The sequence below is a fragment of the Caretta caretta genome, chromosome 1 (assembly GCF_965140235.1).
Source record: "Caretta caretta isolate rCarCar2 chromosome 1, rCarCar1.hap1, whole genome shotgun sequence".
Lineage (NCBI taxonomy): Eukaryota > Metazoa > Chordata > Testudines > Cheloniidae > Caretta > Caretta caretta.
The window spans coordinates 316,322,486-316,340,220 of NC_134206.1; the positions used below are offsets into that span (position 1 = coordinate 316,322,486).

The 17,735-nt window shown below is 43.7% G+C and overlaps 2 protein-coding genes across 6 annotated transcripts in view; both read left to right on the top strand.

The window, feature by feature from the left end:
• The window catches only part of TTLL8 (tubulin tyrosine ligase like 8), a 60,449-nt gene extending 49,993 nt beyond the window's left edge, over positions 1 to 10,456 (top strand). For both annotated transcript variants that reach the window (XM_048836829.2, XM_075124472.1), the window contains exons 14-15: positions 7,579 to 8,077; positions 9,496 to 10,456. In XM_048836829.2, coding sequence (XP_048692786.1) covers positions 7,579 to 8,077; positions 9,496 to 9,704 — 708 coding nt within the window. In that variant the 3' untranslated portion in view covers positions 9,705 to 10,456. The remainder of the gene's footprint in view (positions 1 to 7,578; positions 8,078 to 9,495) is intronic.
• Positions 10,457 to 10,542: 86 nt separating this feature from the next.
• The window catches only part of IL17REL (interleukin 17 receptor E like), an 83,878-nt gene continuing 76,685 nt past the window's right edge, over positions 10,543 to 17,735 (top strand). For 3 of the 4 annotated variants that reach the window (XM_048836830.2, XM_048836831.2, XM_048836834.2), the window contains exon 1: positions 10,543 to 16,784. In XM_048836830.2, coding sequence (XP_048692787.1) covers positions 16,683 to 16,784 — 102 coding nt within the window. In that variant the 5' untranslated portion in view covers positions 10,543 to 16,682. The remainder of the gene's footprint in view (positions 16,785 to 17,735) is intronic. The other variant, XM_048836835.2, reaches the window with a different exon arrangement.

Sequence of the window (17,735 nt, forward strand, 5' to 3'; positions counted from 1 at the left end):
AAGTAGCACTTGCACTTTGTGGCCATAGCCCCTCCCTTGGCTATATGAGGCAGCACCGCCCTGAACCTCCTCAGTTCCTTCTTACTACCCGTGGCGGGAGTCGGAGCTCTGTGTGGTCTTAAATTCACATTCCATCACTAGTTCAGTGTTTTTTCTAGCTGTGTATGCTTTGTAATACCCTTAATGCTACTTATGTTTAGTGAAATATTCCCCTGTGATGCCCTCACCATTGTTTAAACATTGTCCGTTGTGTTGGGGAACAATCCCTAACAGCAATTCCCACGCGTGGTGCTAGCTATGCTTGGGTGAGGCAAGGAATGGTATTCAGTGAGTAGATGTTCATTAAATTGACTCAAGTTGCAAACGACCGTTGCCTAAAATAGCCCCTGCTTGAACAGGCCATGTGGCCTGTTTCAGCACCGAGACCCTCATTGGATCAGGGGTTGCCCTCAGGTTCCAAGAGTCCTTCTGCCTTGAACTCTGGAGCAGGAATCTCTCCAAAGAGACTGAGGAGCTGTTCCCCACGTGGCGTGCTGAGGAAAAGGTTGTATAAGACCAATTGAGACTGCTCCAGGTCTCATGGGGACTCTCCTGTCTCTCCAGGAAGAGCGTGGAATGGCATGGGGTTAGTGCTGGTGCGCAGGATGACGTGGGTGCCTCTAACCATTTCCCAGTACCGAGCATGGGGGCTATAGACCCTGTACCATCGACTCCATTTCTTGCCCCAGGGCGTTCGTTGAGTCCGGTACCGATGAGGGTGACACCAGCACCAACTGTTCTGACATCGGCAGCATACATCGGTGGTATGCTTTCCATCTTTCCAACTTTCCATCGTGACCTCTCCTTTGGCCCGGGACTTGGTCAGGGCTGTGTCATTAATAGCCCCGTTGACTGGAAGGACTGCTGAACCCTTGGGTTTGTTGGCACTGCATCCCTTCCTCACTCTTTGGAAGCAGAGCCAATACTGGGCTTGGTACCTGGGATCTCAGCACCAGGAAACTCCATTGCAGTTGGCACCGTGGATGTTACTGTGGCTACTTTCACTACCCCTCACTTTGGCACTGTCAGCTGGTTTGTACTGCTGCTGACTTCGGGGTCAACACCACTTCTGGCATCAGCGTACTCGCTGCTGGTGGTACCTCTTCCATCATTCATGCTGGTCCCGGCCTTATTTTGGGCAACGGAGGAGTCAAACCAATCACTTGCTCCCTCAGGACTGGCTCCACCTTTATCCCTGGAAACCCAAGGCTTCTCGGCATTGAGGTCGGGATCTTCCTCCTCCCGCTTTCCCTCACCCAACCCACATCGGGGACCATTCATGGAGCATTATGGGCACCAAGATTGGCACTCTTCTTGCGGTTGGTATGGGGCGCCTACTGGCCATACCCTTATCAGTAGCTTCCAGGGAATCCATGGCGTGCTCCTCAGTCGCAGAGGGTGCACTCCTCAGCTTGCTCTATGGCAAGGTTGCCAGGCAGATCAGTGGCAGGATCTGTGGACCCACAGCAGGTTCAGTCACCAGTGAGCCTTCCCTGTGCAGAGCCCATTGAGCTGTCTTTCCAGCTTTGCGAGTCCAGGAACGGGAGCCAGCCTTGATGCAGTTAACCACCTCTTCTTCGTCTGCAGATGATTCATCAGTGCCTGGTTCTTCCTCTCCTCCAATACCAGAGGATTTCAAGGCCTGTCAGGACATTTTGTGGTGCATGGTCACTTCCCTGGCATTCATGCAGGGTTCCTGCAGGAGAACTCCCATAAGTTAGTGGATATCCTGCAGCCATCTGCTCCTGGGAGAGTAGCCCTCCCTACTAATGATGCATTCCTAGAGCCTACAAAAGTCCTCCTGAGCACCCTGGCTTCAGTACTGCCTACTGCAAAGTGCTCGGTGAAATGCTGTTTCATCCCAGTGCAGGGATTTGAGGGTTTTTACTCCCATGTGGCCTCAAACTCTCTAGTCGTAGCTGGAGTGAATGACAGAGCCCAACAGGGCAGGTTTAAGTCCACTCTTAAGGATAAGGACTCCAAAAGGATGGATTTAAGGGGCAGGAGGATCTCCACCCTGCAAATGCAGATCACGAACGAGCAGACATTGTCCAGGTATGACTTTGTAAATTGGACAGATATGTCTAAGTTAGTGGGCCAGCTGCCTGATACCTCCAGAGAGCAATTTTGGGAGTTTGTCAGTGAAGGCTGTTTAGTGGCCAAGATGTCGTTTGCATTCTGTATTGAACATCGTGGATACTTTGGCCAGAGTTTTGTCCTTTGTGGTGACCATGAGAAGGGCGTCCTGGCTGCAGAATTTGGGCATTGCTCCTTATGTGCAGCAGGCTATAGAGGATTTGCCCTTCGGTGCTGGGTGTTGGTTTTCAGACAAGATGGACAAGACCCTGCACACCTTCAAGGATTATAGGGCCCACCCTGTGTTCCTTGGGGATGTATACACCATCAGTGCAGACAGCAACAATACTGTCCACAATGCACCTTTTGGCAGCCTTCTGTCTCTCAAAACAGTTGGATTATCCCAGAAAGGGGCATAGATCCCAGAGGTGCAGGCAGTTGGGTCTGGGTTTCAGCCAGTCAACACGCCCTCCCCTGGCACTCCCCAAATGCCCATTTTGACTCCTTGGACCAGAGCAGTGGTCCAGTCATCACTCCCTTTACTCTGCCTCTGTTTGGGGACAGGCTAGCTCGCTTTTACGATGTTTGGGGCTAGAGTACAAGCTGGGTCCTAGCATCATCAAATTGAGCTAAACTATCCAGTTCCTCTCCACTCCTTCCCCGCACCCATCTGCCCTTCCCATCCCTCTTCAGGGCCCCCTCTTATGAGATACTGCTCCTCAAGCAGGCTTCTCTTTACTGGCCATGGGAGTGGTGCTGGAAGTTCCTCTGGAACACCAGGGTCAGAGCTTCTACTCCTGGTACCTCCTGGTTCCCAAATCCAAGGGAGGAGTAAAACCTATTCTCGAGCTCCACAACCTCAACATATATATCAGATACGTGAGGTTCCATATGGTCACCCTATTAACTATCCTCCCCACATTGACTCAGAACAACTGGCTTGCTGCTCTGGACCTTCAGGATGCTTACACCCATATGGCGATTCTCCTGAGCCACAGATTTCTCTGGTTTGTTGTGGTGAACCACCATTTTCAGTACACAGTCCTTCCCTTTGGGCTGTCATCCACCCCTAGGGTTTTTACCAAATGTATGGTTGTGGTGACCATGTACATCAAGAAGAAGGGAATCCATGTTTTCCTGAATGGATGACACGCTGCTCTGGGGCAGGTCAAGGGAAGAAGTTCTTTCTCATGCATGCATCACACTGCACTTACTCGACTGCCTGGGTTTCATCCTAAACACAGGAAAGTCAACATTGGTCCCCACTCAGAAAAACGATTTAATTGGGGCCCTAATAGACTCTACGAGTTCAAGGAGCATTCCTGCCAATTAACCATTTCTAGACCATTTGTAGCCTTTCTCTCAGTCTGCAGTCCCAGCCTTCCATGACAGTTCACATGTGCCTGAGGCTCTTAGGCCACATGTCTACATGCATACCTGTGGTTCCAGTCACAAGGTTGTGCCAATACCCTCTGCAAATGTGGCTCAGGACTGTTTTCCATCCAACCCTTCACCCCTGGACAGGTTAGACTTCCTACCTCCGTCAATCCTGGACTCCTTGCAGTGGTAGACGGTTCAGGAATGATGTCAAGGCATTCCCTTCATCTGGCCCTTACCAACCAGGACTGTTGTCACGAACAACTCCTTGATAGGTTGGGGAGCGCATCTGGGGTTGCTGAAAGTTCAGGGCCTGGGGTCAGAGCAAGAAGCTCCACTGCATATCAGTGACTAGGAGCTTTGGGCCATCTACAATGTCTATCTCTGTTTCCTAGACCGCATCAAGGGTTCAGTAGTTCCCATACTTGCCAACGTGATGTATTATGGGAACAGGCAAGGGGGAGCACACTCCAAGGTGCTCTCCCAAAAGGCAATCAAGCTGTGGCTGTTCTGGCTCAACGAGAGTATCACTCTGTTCTCCGTTTACTTGCCTGGGGTCCAGAATCATCTTGTGGACCATCTCAGCAGGAATTTTTCCTTGAACCATGAGTGGTCGCTGAAGTCCAGTGTTCTGCAAGTTATCTTTGCAATATGGGGCATCCTGACAATCAGCCTGTTTGCTACAAGGGACAACAGGAAATGCCGACTGTTCAACTCTCAAGGGGGCCTCAGTCTAGGCTCCCTGCCCAACTCCCTCCACCTCAACTGGAAGTCGGCTCTCCTGTATGCTTTTCCTCCAATCCCAACTATTCCACAGGTCATCCTCAAGTTGAAAGCAGATGAGGCAAAGCTCATCCTCATCGCCCTGGCATGGCTGAGGCAGTGCTGGTTTTCTGACCTTCTCACGGTGTTGATTCAGCCTCCCATATCCCTTCCTCTCCTTCCTGACTTGCTCACACAGAATCACAGTTGCACTCTGCATCCTGCAATCAGTTCTCTGCATCTCATGGCATGACTGCTGCATGGTTGAATGAGGAGGAAGAGCAATGCTCAGCGGCTGTTCATGATGTCCTGCTCAGTAGTAGAAAATCCTCTGCCAGAATGGCCTATTTGGCAAAGTGGAAGAGTTTTTCAATGTGGTCATTGGCCTGTGGAGTTCAGCCAACGCTGGCTAGTATCCAAGACATCTTGGAGTATTTGCTGCATCTTCAATCATCGTATCTTAATGCTTAGCTCGTTGAGGGTGCACCTGGTGGCAATCTCACCTTTTCATTCTCCCATTCTTGGAAGATCGGTGTTTTCCAGTGCCATGGTGGCGAGATTCTTGAAAGAAGTCTTTTGTCTCCATCTGCCCGTGATGAACTAGCTTCTTTGTGACACGTTAACACAGTCTGAGTGGCTCTCATGAGACCTCCGTTCGAGCCTCTGGCATCCTGCTCCTTTCCTCTCATGTCAAAAAACTGCATGCCTCATGGTGATAACATCTGTGAGCAGAGTGTTTGAGTTGCAGGCTTTGACGGCAGAGCTTCCTTACACACAATTCTCCAAAGACAAAGTGACATTGCAGCTGCACTTGACATTTTTGTCGAAAGTGGTCTTTCAATTTCATTTAAACCAGGCGGCATATTTGCCTGTGTTTTTTCGTAAGCTGCATTCATTGCCAGAGGAGCATCATCTTCACACATTGGATGTCAGACGATAGCTGGGCAGGACTAAATCCTTTCGGGCTTCCTCTTGTTTGTTTGTGTCATATGCAGACCATATGAAAGGACAGGCAGTCCTCACAGATGATCTATAAGTGGATAACTTCCTGCATCAAGACTGGATATGAAGTGGCTTCGCCTATGCCCCCTCTATGGGCATGAGCTCATTCTACAGGAGTGCAAGCTATGTCAATAGCATCCTTAAGTTATGTTTCAGTGTTGGATATTTTCAGGGCTCATTTATCTCTCCATTGAATTTTGGGCCTGTGTGTGTTTGAGGCCATTTAAACAAAACACTTCCTTTCCCAATGTTAGCCACCTTTAATCAGTAATGGCTATAACTTTATTGCTTCATACTGATTGGTCAGTTGGTAACTATACAGTGTGCTAATCTGGTTCACAGTTCTTACCGTGGAAGGAACAGGATGCTATATTCTAGAGTCATATTGCAACTGACTGAGGCCAATGTTAATCTTCATATTAATTAGTAAATTATTTTAGTGTTCTCTTTTTTATGCTGATTGATATATCTGAAGTGAAGAAAAAGAGAGCACAATAAATTAGTTATTCAGTTAAAACAAATTAAATAAGATGTTTGCAGCCCCAAGAGTGAATATGATGCAAGTTCAGGCCTGCTGTGCCCCAGCGGGGAACGTACTTGTCGGAGAGCAGATGGCAGTTTTACTGTCTGCTGTCTCTGAGACTTGAACCGGTCAGGTATGACTTCAGGCTCTGATCCTGCAAACACTTATGCATATGAGTACTCCCATGTGTATAAAATTAATCATGTGCATAAGTGTTTAGAGGATCGTTTTAATCTATGGTGGTTGCAGTGGAGGCTGCAACAGACGTGCAGAATCAGTTAATCGATTGGCTTCTCAGGCCGTGCTTTGTCCACCACACACAAATCCAGTTTTTGGTATTGCCAATTTTGATTGGTCAGTTTAGTCACAGGGTGATGTTTTATGAAATAGAAAAAAACTAAGTTTAGAAAAATTTTGATTTCATCACCAAAAATTGAGTTTAAAAGAAACATTCTGGGAGAATTCAGAAAACAAAAAAAGGACTGTTACAAAAGCAATGCAATTAAAACCCTTTTAAATATGCTGACTTTCCCCTCATATTTTTATTTTTAAATTTTTGACCAGCTCTAATAAATACCTACTTTCTTAGCATTATTTTCCTGTGGAAGCATATTACACGTGTCCTGGCTTTGTTTCTGGGTACAGTTCAGGATGTTGATTTTGAGCTGTTAAGCTCCTTTTGTGGCTTTTGTAAGTCTTGTGTTTCTTAGAGACTGTGTTTTACCCTGAAAGTAGAGATCAGCTGGGATGTTCAAGCTGACAGTCCCTAGAGTTGGGTACTGTGTTTGGAGCAGGCATTCTCAGGGGCCGGTCCTGGACATAGTCTGTTATTCTTAATTTCAACCCACAAGGCATGCTGTAAGGCTTATGTTTTTTACCCCAGTTTTTTCAGTTGAATGGGGAGGATTTTAATTGTGTTGAAAAGTTTCTTTCACCTCATTGATCATAATTGTTATTGTAATTTATTATTTACAATACCGTAGCACCAAGGAGCCCCAATCAAGGGTCAGGGCTCTGTTGTGCTAGGCACCACAGAGACAAGTATCAAAGAAGAGGGACTCTCGCCCAGCGAGTTTACAATTTAGGTGTCAGACAGGTACAACAGCTGGATGATATAGACAAAGAGGAGTGACGGGTTTGATAGACTGAAGTAATCATAAAACAGAGTTTAGTATAAAAGCAGAAGTCTCAGTAGTTTTCCATTATTATTTTAGAGACTAACCAATTTATTTGAGCATAAGCTTTCGTGAGCTACAGCTCACTTCATCTAATGCATAAAAGTGGAAAATGCAGTGAGGATGTTTTTATACACACAGACCATGAAAAAATGGGTGTTTATCACTTCAAAAGGTTTTCTCCCCCCCACCCCACTCTCCTGCTGGTAATAGCTTATCTAAAGTGATCACTCTCCTTGTAAGCTGTAGCTCACGAAAGCTTATGCTCAAATAAATTGGTTAGTCTCTAAGGTGCCACAAGTACTCCTTTTCTTTTTGTGAATACAGACTAACACAGCTGCTACTCTGAAACCTGACATTATTATTTTGTTCATCTTCCTTGGTCACCGTGTTAGGCCCATTGTATAAAGTGGAAAAATAAACACCATGTAGAAATTAGTAGCCTTAGTAAGTTCTAAATTATGCAGTTTTTGTCACAGTGGTGTGGAATCCTTCGTCACACAAAGTGCTGTATGAACCCATTTTATGAGTAGATGTAACCCATGGAGCAGTAGTGTCTTCATTTATAATTTAGTAGTGCATGAGTCTGTTGAAAAATTTAATTTCTTTTTTGTGTCTCTCAAGCCTCTTTTGGAACTGCCGCCGTTCCATGTTACGGACCTTTTTGTGGAAGGAGTTGGTATTAAGAGATCAAGGCAGAAAGCTGCTCCCATCGCTAATTTTAATTTTCTTGACACATTAACAAGAATACCACAGACAATTCAGTGCACCTCAGCCAATCATGAAAAACAAGGAGAATCAATAGGAACTGTAAATAACAAGCAAAACATCAAAATGAAAATTGAAAAGGCTATTTTTTGCACTTTACCTAAGCCTCTCAAGAAGCCACCAGGGAAAAGTTGTAAAGTAAGGGATGCACACATGAAATCCACTGGGCACATAGATTTCCCCAGCTTAGTTTTACAACCTACAGAAAGCATCACAGAGATGAAACATGTGCAGTATATAAACAAGGCAAAAGGAATAACAGATTCAAGCTTTCACAGAGTAAATCAGACCGCCCCTACCTTTCAAAATATGAATCCCTTGGACTGGCCTTTACTTCAGCCTTCCAAAATATCAGGTAATATCTGTTGTTTAGCATTATTTCACTATAAATTACATAAAAATACATTTTAGAGGGAAAGTAGAAGTTAGGTATACAGTATAAGTTTTTGGATTGCTTAGCTAGTTATTTGTCTACTAGTATTATATTCCATGTTATTTGTCTTTCTAATATAAATAGTCCCAAACTTTTCAGCCTTTCCTTTGGAAGTTTCTCCATGCCTCTAATAAGTTTTGCTGCTTGCCTCTGAATCCCCTGTATTTCTGTTATATTGTTTTTGGGATATGGTATTCTGGGTGAGGGCATACCATTTGTATATATAATATAATGGCATACCATATTTTGAAGATTATTTTCGATTGCATTTTTTATACAGCATACATCTTGTTTGCTTTTTGGATTGCCACTGCCTACTGAGCACAAGTTTTTATTAAGCTATCCACATTAATGCCCAACTCCTTTTTCTTCTGTGTAGAGGTCACAAGTCCTTATTATTTCTGCTAGTGATAGCTGGCTATTCTCATGCAACCTCCTATTGTCTCTGGATGGCTCAAGAGATTGGCACTGGAACACAGAGACTTTCACCTCTGTATCACTAGTTCACATGTAATCCAGGTCAGAAGTGACCATAATTTGTGTCTGCTGGCTATGTGGGGACTACGGACCAGTTCCAGTGGACTGTTATTCTCATTACAAAATCACCATCTTTTAGCACAAACTGGAACCTAATTGGCAGAGAGGTCAAAGATTAAGCAAACATGGATACTGAACTTGGATAGTTCTCCAGGTCAATTTTGAAACGTCATCAGGGCAATGGGTGCTGCAGCTGCTGTCGTCTGTACCTGTTCTGTGGATAAGAAGAGGATTTCAGTTTAAAGGCCTATAAGCCCTAACATTTCATAAGTATTAAATTCACTAAAAAGTTAAAGAAAAATTTCCATTGTTTGTAGAGTATGCTGCAGATGTTATGTGTTATTTATCTGCTAAGTATCATCATCACCACCATCATCATTTTGGGGGGATTTCCCACAAGGGATCCTCTTCCTACTGATACTGCCAAGTGTGTTTTTAAAAACATAACTTAAGGATGTGGTATATGGTGTTCAGTTTGCCAAGAGTTGGAACGAATGGGCATATTTCACTGTCACCTGAAATCTCTTGCCTAAAGGCTTACACACACATCCAACACTTATAGAATGGTCTATAAGTGGTTGTGGTGTATATACAGAGTCCTTTTAATGTATTAACAGGTTTTGTATTAATACCTGAGGCACACAGTTTCCATGTAGCCCTGTTTTACTATTGAAAAAGTACTATATAGTATAACTGAATGCAGTTTTTGAAGAGTTTATTATGATTTTGCATAACAAGGACTTTTAAAATATGGACTTCAGTTGAAATGTGGGTTAATTAATGACTGCCTTCTTTTTTTAAAGGTTTGCAAAACAGCAACAAGAAAATTCCATGCTTAATTTGTGGAGACACTTTCCAGTTGGAGAAAACCTGTAAATGCTGCAGCTCCTTTTGTGCAACAGTACTGCAAGGAAGTTCATATTTACCTATGAATGATTGTTCTATCCCTGAAAAGAAGGTGACCAGCAACAAGAAAACTGTTCATAGCAATGTCTTCCCTAAAAATATATGAGTCCATTCTGAGTACTCCAGTCTTTTAAAAGCGTTTTTGAACAACAATAGAACTGTACAAGCCTTGCATAAGCAGATGTTGAAGAAAAATTATTTGCCATGAGTAACTCAAAGATAATATTTAAAGGCTCTGGGCTGCAAGAGGTGGAAATTTTTGTAAACCATGGCTGCATAGGAGACTAACTGATTATACTGAAGCCAATTAACAAAGTTTACTATTACAGCAGCTCTGTGGCCAATATGCTGGTCCCAACTGTGCGGAAAGTTCATAGAAATACAGTGAGCTCTCTTTTTATGTCATGGAGTACTCCCTCCATTTTTGCATCTGCAATCCCCTGTATGATGGCCATCTTGTCAACAAGAGTTTCATAAACTGTAAAAACTCTTGTCTATCAGTGAATGGGAGTGGAAGGGCTTGCCAACCTATCCACTGTCACATAATGTAATGTAAAAAAATCTCATTGTGATATCATTTTCTTGGAGAGAGATGTGGGGAAGGAAGGAAGATTGCTTATGGTCAGTACCTTGTTACAAAATATATTCTCAGGATATCCCCCCACCCACCCCATACTTTGGGCTATGGTGCTTTAGTGCTCTTCCATGGTCCACATGTCTGATAAGTCAGCCAAGGTGAACCAGTTAAACCTGCCATTTACTATTAGTGGCAAAATGATTCTATATTCTTAGCTTTTCTTCCTGAATTGACCAAGGAATGGACCTCATATGTGATCCATAGAATAACCTATCTTCCAATGGTGGGCTGTGGACCCTTTAAAGATGTCTAGCTGACAGACGCCTGTTCCATTTGTCAGTCAGGAAAGAATCCACCCTATATGTAGAGCGTCTTGGGGATTCCTCAGGGAGTTTCTCTACAATACCTGTCAGAATCCAGTTCCCACTTTGTCGGGAATAGCCAGTGCAGAATTCCTAAGAAGGTATTCCAGAACTAGGGGCTTAAAATCAGAATTAGCCTCTACATCTCCAAACCTCAGGAGGAGCAAAGAACTTCATATAATCAAAATGTAAAACGTACGGGATAGTAACTGCCTGTTATACCAATCAATTCATCTTGCTGCTACTGCAGGGTTTGTTATTCCAGTACATTTTCTAGTGTTTTGTTCAATCTGTTTTAAAAGTCAGGAGGGGTTGATTCCACCACTACCCCCAAGAATAGGTCCAGTGGTTTTTGTGATAGTTCTGGAACCTTGTTTGAGTGACAAGGGTACAGCCCACTTGACTATGACTGATCTTTATTAACTGTCAGTCGTGACATAGCCCAGCGTTACAGGAAGTTTTATTCCTATCACCCAGCAGGGTCAGTATGTTCTGACTCTAGTGGCTGCTCATACAGTTAGGATCAAGTTGCAAATGGCTGAATAAATCTATTTCAGTTAACTGTCTGAGACAGAGAATGTGTGGGGGGAGGCTCACAAGGCCCTTGAAAAATGCTGGCAATCTGATTTGTGTTTACACATTCCAGGTTGTGAAATACTGACCTCCTCTAGAGACTTTTTTTTTTCCTACCCAAACTATTGAAGGTGCCAGATTCACCCTTTTCATGCAAAAAAGCAAGCAGGGGTGAATAGAAGATGATAAATGCTAGTCTTTAATGAAAACAACTTGTATTTGCAATAAAAGCAGCAGATACTGGGTGGGACTGCAGGGAAAAGAGAGCCTATGTATAAGACATGCTATAGAAATGTCCAAGACCAAGCAAATCATCTGGGAACCATAATTTGAGCCGATGTGAATGATCCCAATTTACCAAGTACAGACATCCTTTAAGATCACCTGATATCAGAAGAGACATGCAAACAGACTGCATTAATAAATATGAGAATGGTAATCTTGAAACCCAGTAAAGAGAGTATCCTGTATGTGACAAGATGCTGAGTGAGAAGCACTTAATCAGCCCCTATCAAGGGGAATGGTTGGATAGCCCTGTGTCTGCCTGGTAACAGGCAGCGCCTGTCAGCCTCATTAGCCAGGGCTATACAGGTTGGGAGGAAGCCACAGGAAGTGGGGAAGAGAAAGGTCAGGCACAGAGGGAGGTGGGAGCCAGGAGCCTTCTGGTCTGTTGCTGGCCAGGCCTACATTTGGCAAAGTTGGCTGCAAAACCTGTACATAGGTGGAAAGTGGTGGTGGGAAAACAACTGTAAATAAAGAACACTGGTGTTGCATCAAGCTGAGGCTTTCCTGACTGATCAGAGAGGGCAACAGGGGCCAAAATCAGAGGGGCCCAGAGTGTGCCTCGCTATACTGTAATATGTAAATGATCGACCAGAATGGTACAAAATATGGTCAGCTGACTAGGATTGAAATGTGCACCAAAACCGCCTGCAGTGTTTTTATATGAGGTTAGATGATCACCTCCCACTCAGGCCCCTTTTACACCATGTAAAAGGGCTGGAGTGGCATAAGGGGGTCCTAAAAGCCACATATCCAGCTAGGGAGGATTCCCCCTGCACAAGCTCTGTGTAAGGCTGCCTTCTGACTTGCAAACCCTTGCTTAGGGGCCACAGCACATGGTGCTGCAAAGGTTCTAGGCAGTGCAGTGGATCATAGGACCCTGAGGTGCTGCTGTAATTTAGACAAGCTCGTAGGATTATTTAAATTATGCTGGGGGTGGGAGGTCTCCATCCCACAAAACAGTCCAGGATTGGGAGGGCACAAAGGTGACTGCAAACCAGCTTAGCTCCCCCTGCCTCTGGGCTGCAAGTCCTACATTGCACCCAGAATATTTTTGGTGTACTGTCAGCTCTGCGATGGTGTTTTTATTGATGGACATGTGTTGTCTAATTTGAAATATGAACACATGGAAATGAAAAAGTATAAGTCTATTAGCAAGACAAAGGGAAGAAAGATCATATCCAAAAGACTGGTTCAGAAACAGATCTCTCTGACAGTTTCCCCACACTCAGTAATGAAAATCCACTGCCCAGATCATAAGGATTCCAGTAAACGCACATTGCCAGTATTATACCAGTAGAGCATTATGTATATCACATGTAAGTCCTAATTTGCATTTATTGTGGCCTGTGACAAGTTGGGGGCTCTATACAACTTATGAATTCTGAATGATATTCTAGAATCATAGATTTTAAGGTCAGAAGGGACCATTAAGATCATCTAGTCTGACCTCCTGCACAACGCAGGCCACAGAATCTCACCCACCAACTCCTGTAACAAACCCCTAACTTATGTCTGAGCTATTGAAGTCCTCAAATCATGGTTTAAAGACTTCAGGGTGCAGAGAATCCTCCAGCAAGTGACCCATGTCCCACGCTGCAGAGGAAGGCGAAAAACCCCCATGTCCTCTGCCAATCTGCCCTGGAGGAAAATTCCTTCCCGACCCCAAATATGGTGATCAGCTAAACCCTGAGCATGTGGGCAAGACTCACCAGCCAGACACCCAGGAAAGAATTCTCTGTAGTAACTCAGATCCCTCCCCATCTAACATCCCATCACAGGCCATTGGGCATATCTACCGCTAATAGTCGAAGATCAATTAATTGCCAACATAAAATTACTGTGTTATGAAAAGCCTGTATATGTGTAGATCCACCATTGCTGAGAGGATGTGCAGCAGGTACACTCCAGACTGAGGACAATGAGAAGGGACTTAATATTTAATGATTTTGCTTTGACCACAATGGTTATGAGTAAGAACCACTGATCTGAAGAGAAAATCTGAAGACACTGATCTGTCTGAAGGGGGGGTGAGGTGGGAGGAGAGGAGAGTGGTGGGAAGTTACCAAAAGACAGAACCAAAGGTCCAGGTGTTGGAAGTGAGGGTGTATAAATAAGGAGAGCCACATTGGGCAGGTGAGAGGATGGTCACAGAGGATGGGTAAGAAGTCTCCATGATGAAGCAGCAATCCAGCATGTAGCAGCTTCATGAGGCAGGGGACCTTACCTGCTTTCCTCAATCCACATGGTCTTCCAAGGGAAGAATAAGGTAGTGAGGGGCACTGCATCAAAAATGTTTGTTTTCTAAATTATCTGTACTCTCTCATGCTTCATTTGATTAAGTAAAGGAAAATTAGGTTCTTAGAATCTTTGTGAAGTGTGTGTGAGTGTTTTATATGCTTCAGAATTATCACAGCCCTCCAAGAGAGCTAAACAGTAAACCACAAAGCTTACACCTTAGGGTGGAGCTCTGGGAGAGGTGTGTTTGAATGTGAGCAAATCTGCAGGAAACCATTGCACCCAGGGGCTTGGCAGCAGCACTATGGACTCTAGCTCTCAGAAAGCAGTGTTAGATGGCAGGTCTGCACCTCAAGACCCCAACAATAGGGCAGTAGTTGGACTTTGTTCAGGCTCCAAAGGCGAAAACACCTTGGGGGGATCTAGGGATACCGAGGCTTGTATTCACCTCACAGCAGTAGTCTGATGGGTGGCCAGCAGGGGGTGCCTGATCAGATCTGTGACATGCACCCCATTCCTGGAAGAGCCACGAGTCCACACTGGCACCAATACATGACTGCTCCTATGTACAAAGGGGAAAATTAAATCTTGCCTTGGGCAAGCTACAGAAAGTGGTTAGCTGACTATATGCATTGGAATGACTCAGTTTCTCGTGCTTGTTGAATGGGGCCATAGAACTCCTCAGCTTCTGTTGATGTGGAAGGCAAGTGCCCTATGCAGGGGAGGTACTGAGCTCTCTTGAAGCCAGCCATCATTGAGAAACCTGGCTGTTGAAGCAGAAGTTTCCCCTTTCTTCGCTTATGGAAGGGAACTGAGGGCTTGTCTATACTTATAGCTAAATTGGTACTGCTGCAGATGTGTCGATTTTAGTGGGTCTGGTGAAGACAAGCTAAGTTCATGGCAGAGCACTCTCCTGTTGACTTCTGTACTCCACCTCCCCGGAAACATAAGGTAAGTAGGTAAGAGAGCGTCGCCCATCGACATAGCATGGTGTAGACCCTGCTGTAAGTCGACCTAAGTTACGTCAACTTCAGTTACATAACAGTTATAACCTATGTAACTGAAGTAGCGTAACTTAGGTTGACTTTCAGGGCTGGTCTACACTAAAGCTGTGAGAACACAAAGTGACCTCTGTCTCCATTGCCTTCTTTGAGCAATAGAGGCCTCTCTAAAGAGGTTTCCCAGTGTAGGGAATGTCCTTGAGCTTTTCTTGATCAAACCTAGAGTCCTGCAGCCTACCAGACCTGCAGGTGACAACATCTGTTTGTCTTAAGTACTTATATGGCACTCATCACCATAGTATCTGAGCATTCTCAATCTTTAATGTCCATATCCTCACAACAGCCCTGTCAGGTAGGGTAGTGCTATTAATCCAATTTTTTGTTTTAAACGAATAGGGAACTGAGGCACAGAGAGACTAATTAATTTGCCCAAGGTCACACAGGAAGTCTGTGGCAGAGTAGGGAATTTAATCCAGGTCTCCCAATTCCCAGGCTAGTGCCACTGGACTATAACTATCCTCTGAGGAAGCAGCCCTCACTATTTATTACTTGCACCAAAGGCCATCCCACACCCAGTGCTGGTCATGCCCTATATTTTTGAACTGGGATAGGTATCTTACTAGAACAGAGGCTTTTTCTCTCAAAACTAAACCTCCCCTTTGGGTATGAAGGCCGGGTAGTGTGTACAGCATAAATGGCTGTAGCTGAGCTCTAGTAAACCTTCTGACAAAATTAATCCCAGCTCTAAAGCTTAGTCTGAGTGTTGGTGGATGTCAGCGACCTCACCCACTAAGCTCTCCTATTGGGGCACATGGTAGGAAATTAAGGGAGGCTATATTGCTCTCAATTACATTTTAAAAGGGCCACTGAGGTGTTATGCACCTTAACCAGTGGCCCAAAACAGAATGCAAGGACTTGGCAACCCTATTGAACAGGCTTCCTTATCCAGGGGCATCTCTGCTGTTGTCCTTGTAGATACATGGGCAGGTATTAACTTTAAATCTGCCACTTTGGCCAGCTTTGTAGGGAAACTTGATCTTTTGCATGTGGTGTCGCTGTCCTGCTGCTCCCCTGCAGTGAAGGTACACTTAGCATCAGAAAAGTTTTCCAAACAGTGCCACTGTCATCCTGATGACCCTGCTTCCATTCAGCTTGCCCTCACTGCACAGCAGTGCCTAGAAAGGCGTTCCTGCGCCCTTTGTTAAACTGAAGCACTATTTAGGCATCATGACTCACCTAAGATCTGCTTTCAGAGTTGGGGAAGTGGGTGCACCTCCTAATTTTGTGTAAAACCAGAAATGTTGAACACAGAAGGTAGAATAAAACGTTTCTACTAAGGGCAAATAGTACTTACACTAAATTCAAAGCTCACATTTCTTTGGTGAAAAAAGGTCTGTCTTTCCCAATGAAGGGAAGCAAGAATCAGTCTTGTGATGCTATTGTTCCATTGTGCTATGTCACTTGAGGAATCAGACTATCGGAGGGATTGTCTAACTACCCTGTTTCTCTGATTTCTACACATTGGAAGTCTCTGCTCATGGAAAACTCAAGAATAGAATAGGAAAGAGTGTTGCAGGTCAGGATGGCATTGTATTAACAGTGACCTTGCACAGTGACATCCCACATTCTGTCTGTCAGTAGCTGATGTTAGTCCTTAATTTTCATGAGTATCATATTTATTTACACACACATTCTACAAGGAACAAATTTTCCAATACTCATTCAAATGTAAGATACTGAAATCCAGAAGGAAGGTGTTTGCTGTGATTATCCAGATCTGAAAGTGTATTTCACTAGCTTTCACTAAAGAACATAAGTTTCTAATTGTGAGTAAAGCTTACTTCATAGACAACCAGCACATTTCACTACATTAGAAACACTTTGAAATGTTGATTTGCAGGAGGAGGAGGATCTTAGCTCAGAGGTACTGTGGGTGGGACTAATTCATATCACAGTATTTAAGTTTTGGCATGAGAGAGAGTTGTCAGAGTAGAAGGTCTATTTCTAAAGGATAAATTGAAGAGTGAGGGTGGGTTTTTTTTCAATTTAAGATGCTAGCAGTTGATATTCAGATTCTTCTTGTAATAATTTTGGGGACTTCTGATTGCCAGATAATCCCCAGGATTGAAGAATGTCGACTCTCATGTTCTCAGGTAAACTACAATTTGTTTGTAGCTGTTATCTATGAATGTAATAGTTATATGCCACTACAATATTTATAAATGACATTTGTATTTATTTGCGTGGTTTGTCTTTGAGTATTCATAGTATCAAAACAGGAATTAAAATGTTCAAGCCTTCCTTAGACATCACTTTTATATTGCTGTAATTTTGGAATGAGTAAAACAATACGATATGACAAAGATGACAGTATATAGGAATACATCAGAAAGAAACTTTATCTTATGTATTTGGAGGTCAGAAATAAAAAGTATTTTATTTGTGGCCATTATTTTGGGGATTAAATTCTTACTATAACTGCAAGTTTTACAAGAACTGAGGGTGGTGCGATATTCAAGTGTCTAAATATCTTCGGAGCACAAATTCCATTGACTTGTGATGAATTGGAAAGTTTGAAGATGAAGAGTAAAACCTGTTTGCTAGGAGGTGCAAATGTAACTCCTAATTTTCATGAGTTACATGTGTGCACAGAAGAGAGAATGAACCACGACATTTCTTAAAGGGAATTGAATTTTGTACTTTTTCATATATTCCCACATGGGGGCAGTATAGAGATGTTCTGGTTTATAATAATTCCTGACAACTAATAACAGAAATAATAAAACAAATCACTGAATAACTTATCTAAAGTTTAAACTAAAAAAAAATTCAAAAATAAGGATGCTGTGATTTTGCTATCTTAATAGAAGTCAGTCTTGACATGAAATATTTAGCTGCTATTAAGAAGTGGAAGTGATGGTATGAAACAACAGTTTGGCTACATGTACAGAGTTCTGCTTGAGAATGTCATGGGATTGTGAAGCCCTTAGGGGCTGGATTGAGACATATCCTAAAAAGCTGCTTCGATGTGGCTGAACTGTACAGATATTACAAAAGCATGGGCTTGTGTACCATGATGAGCTGCCAAAATCTTAACAACCGGT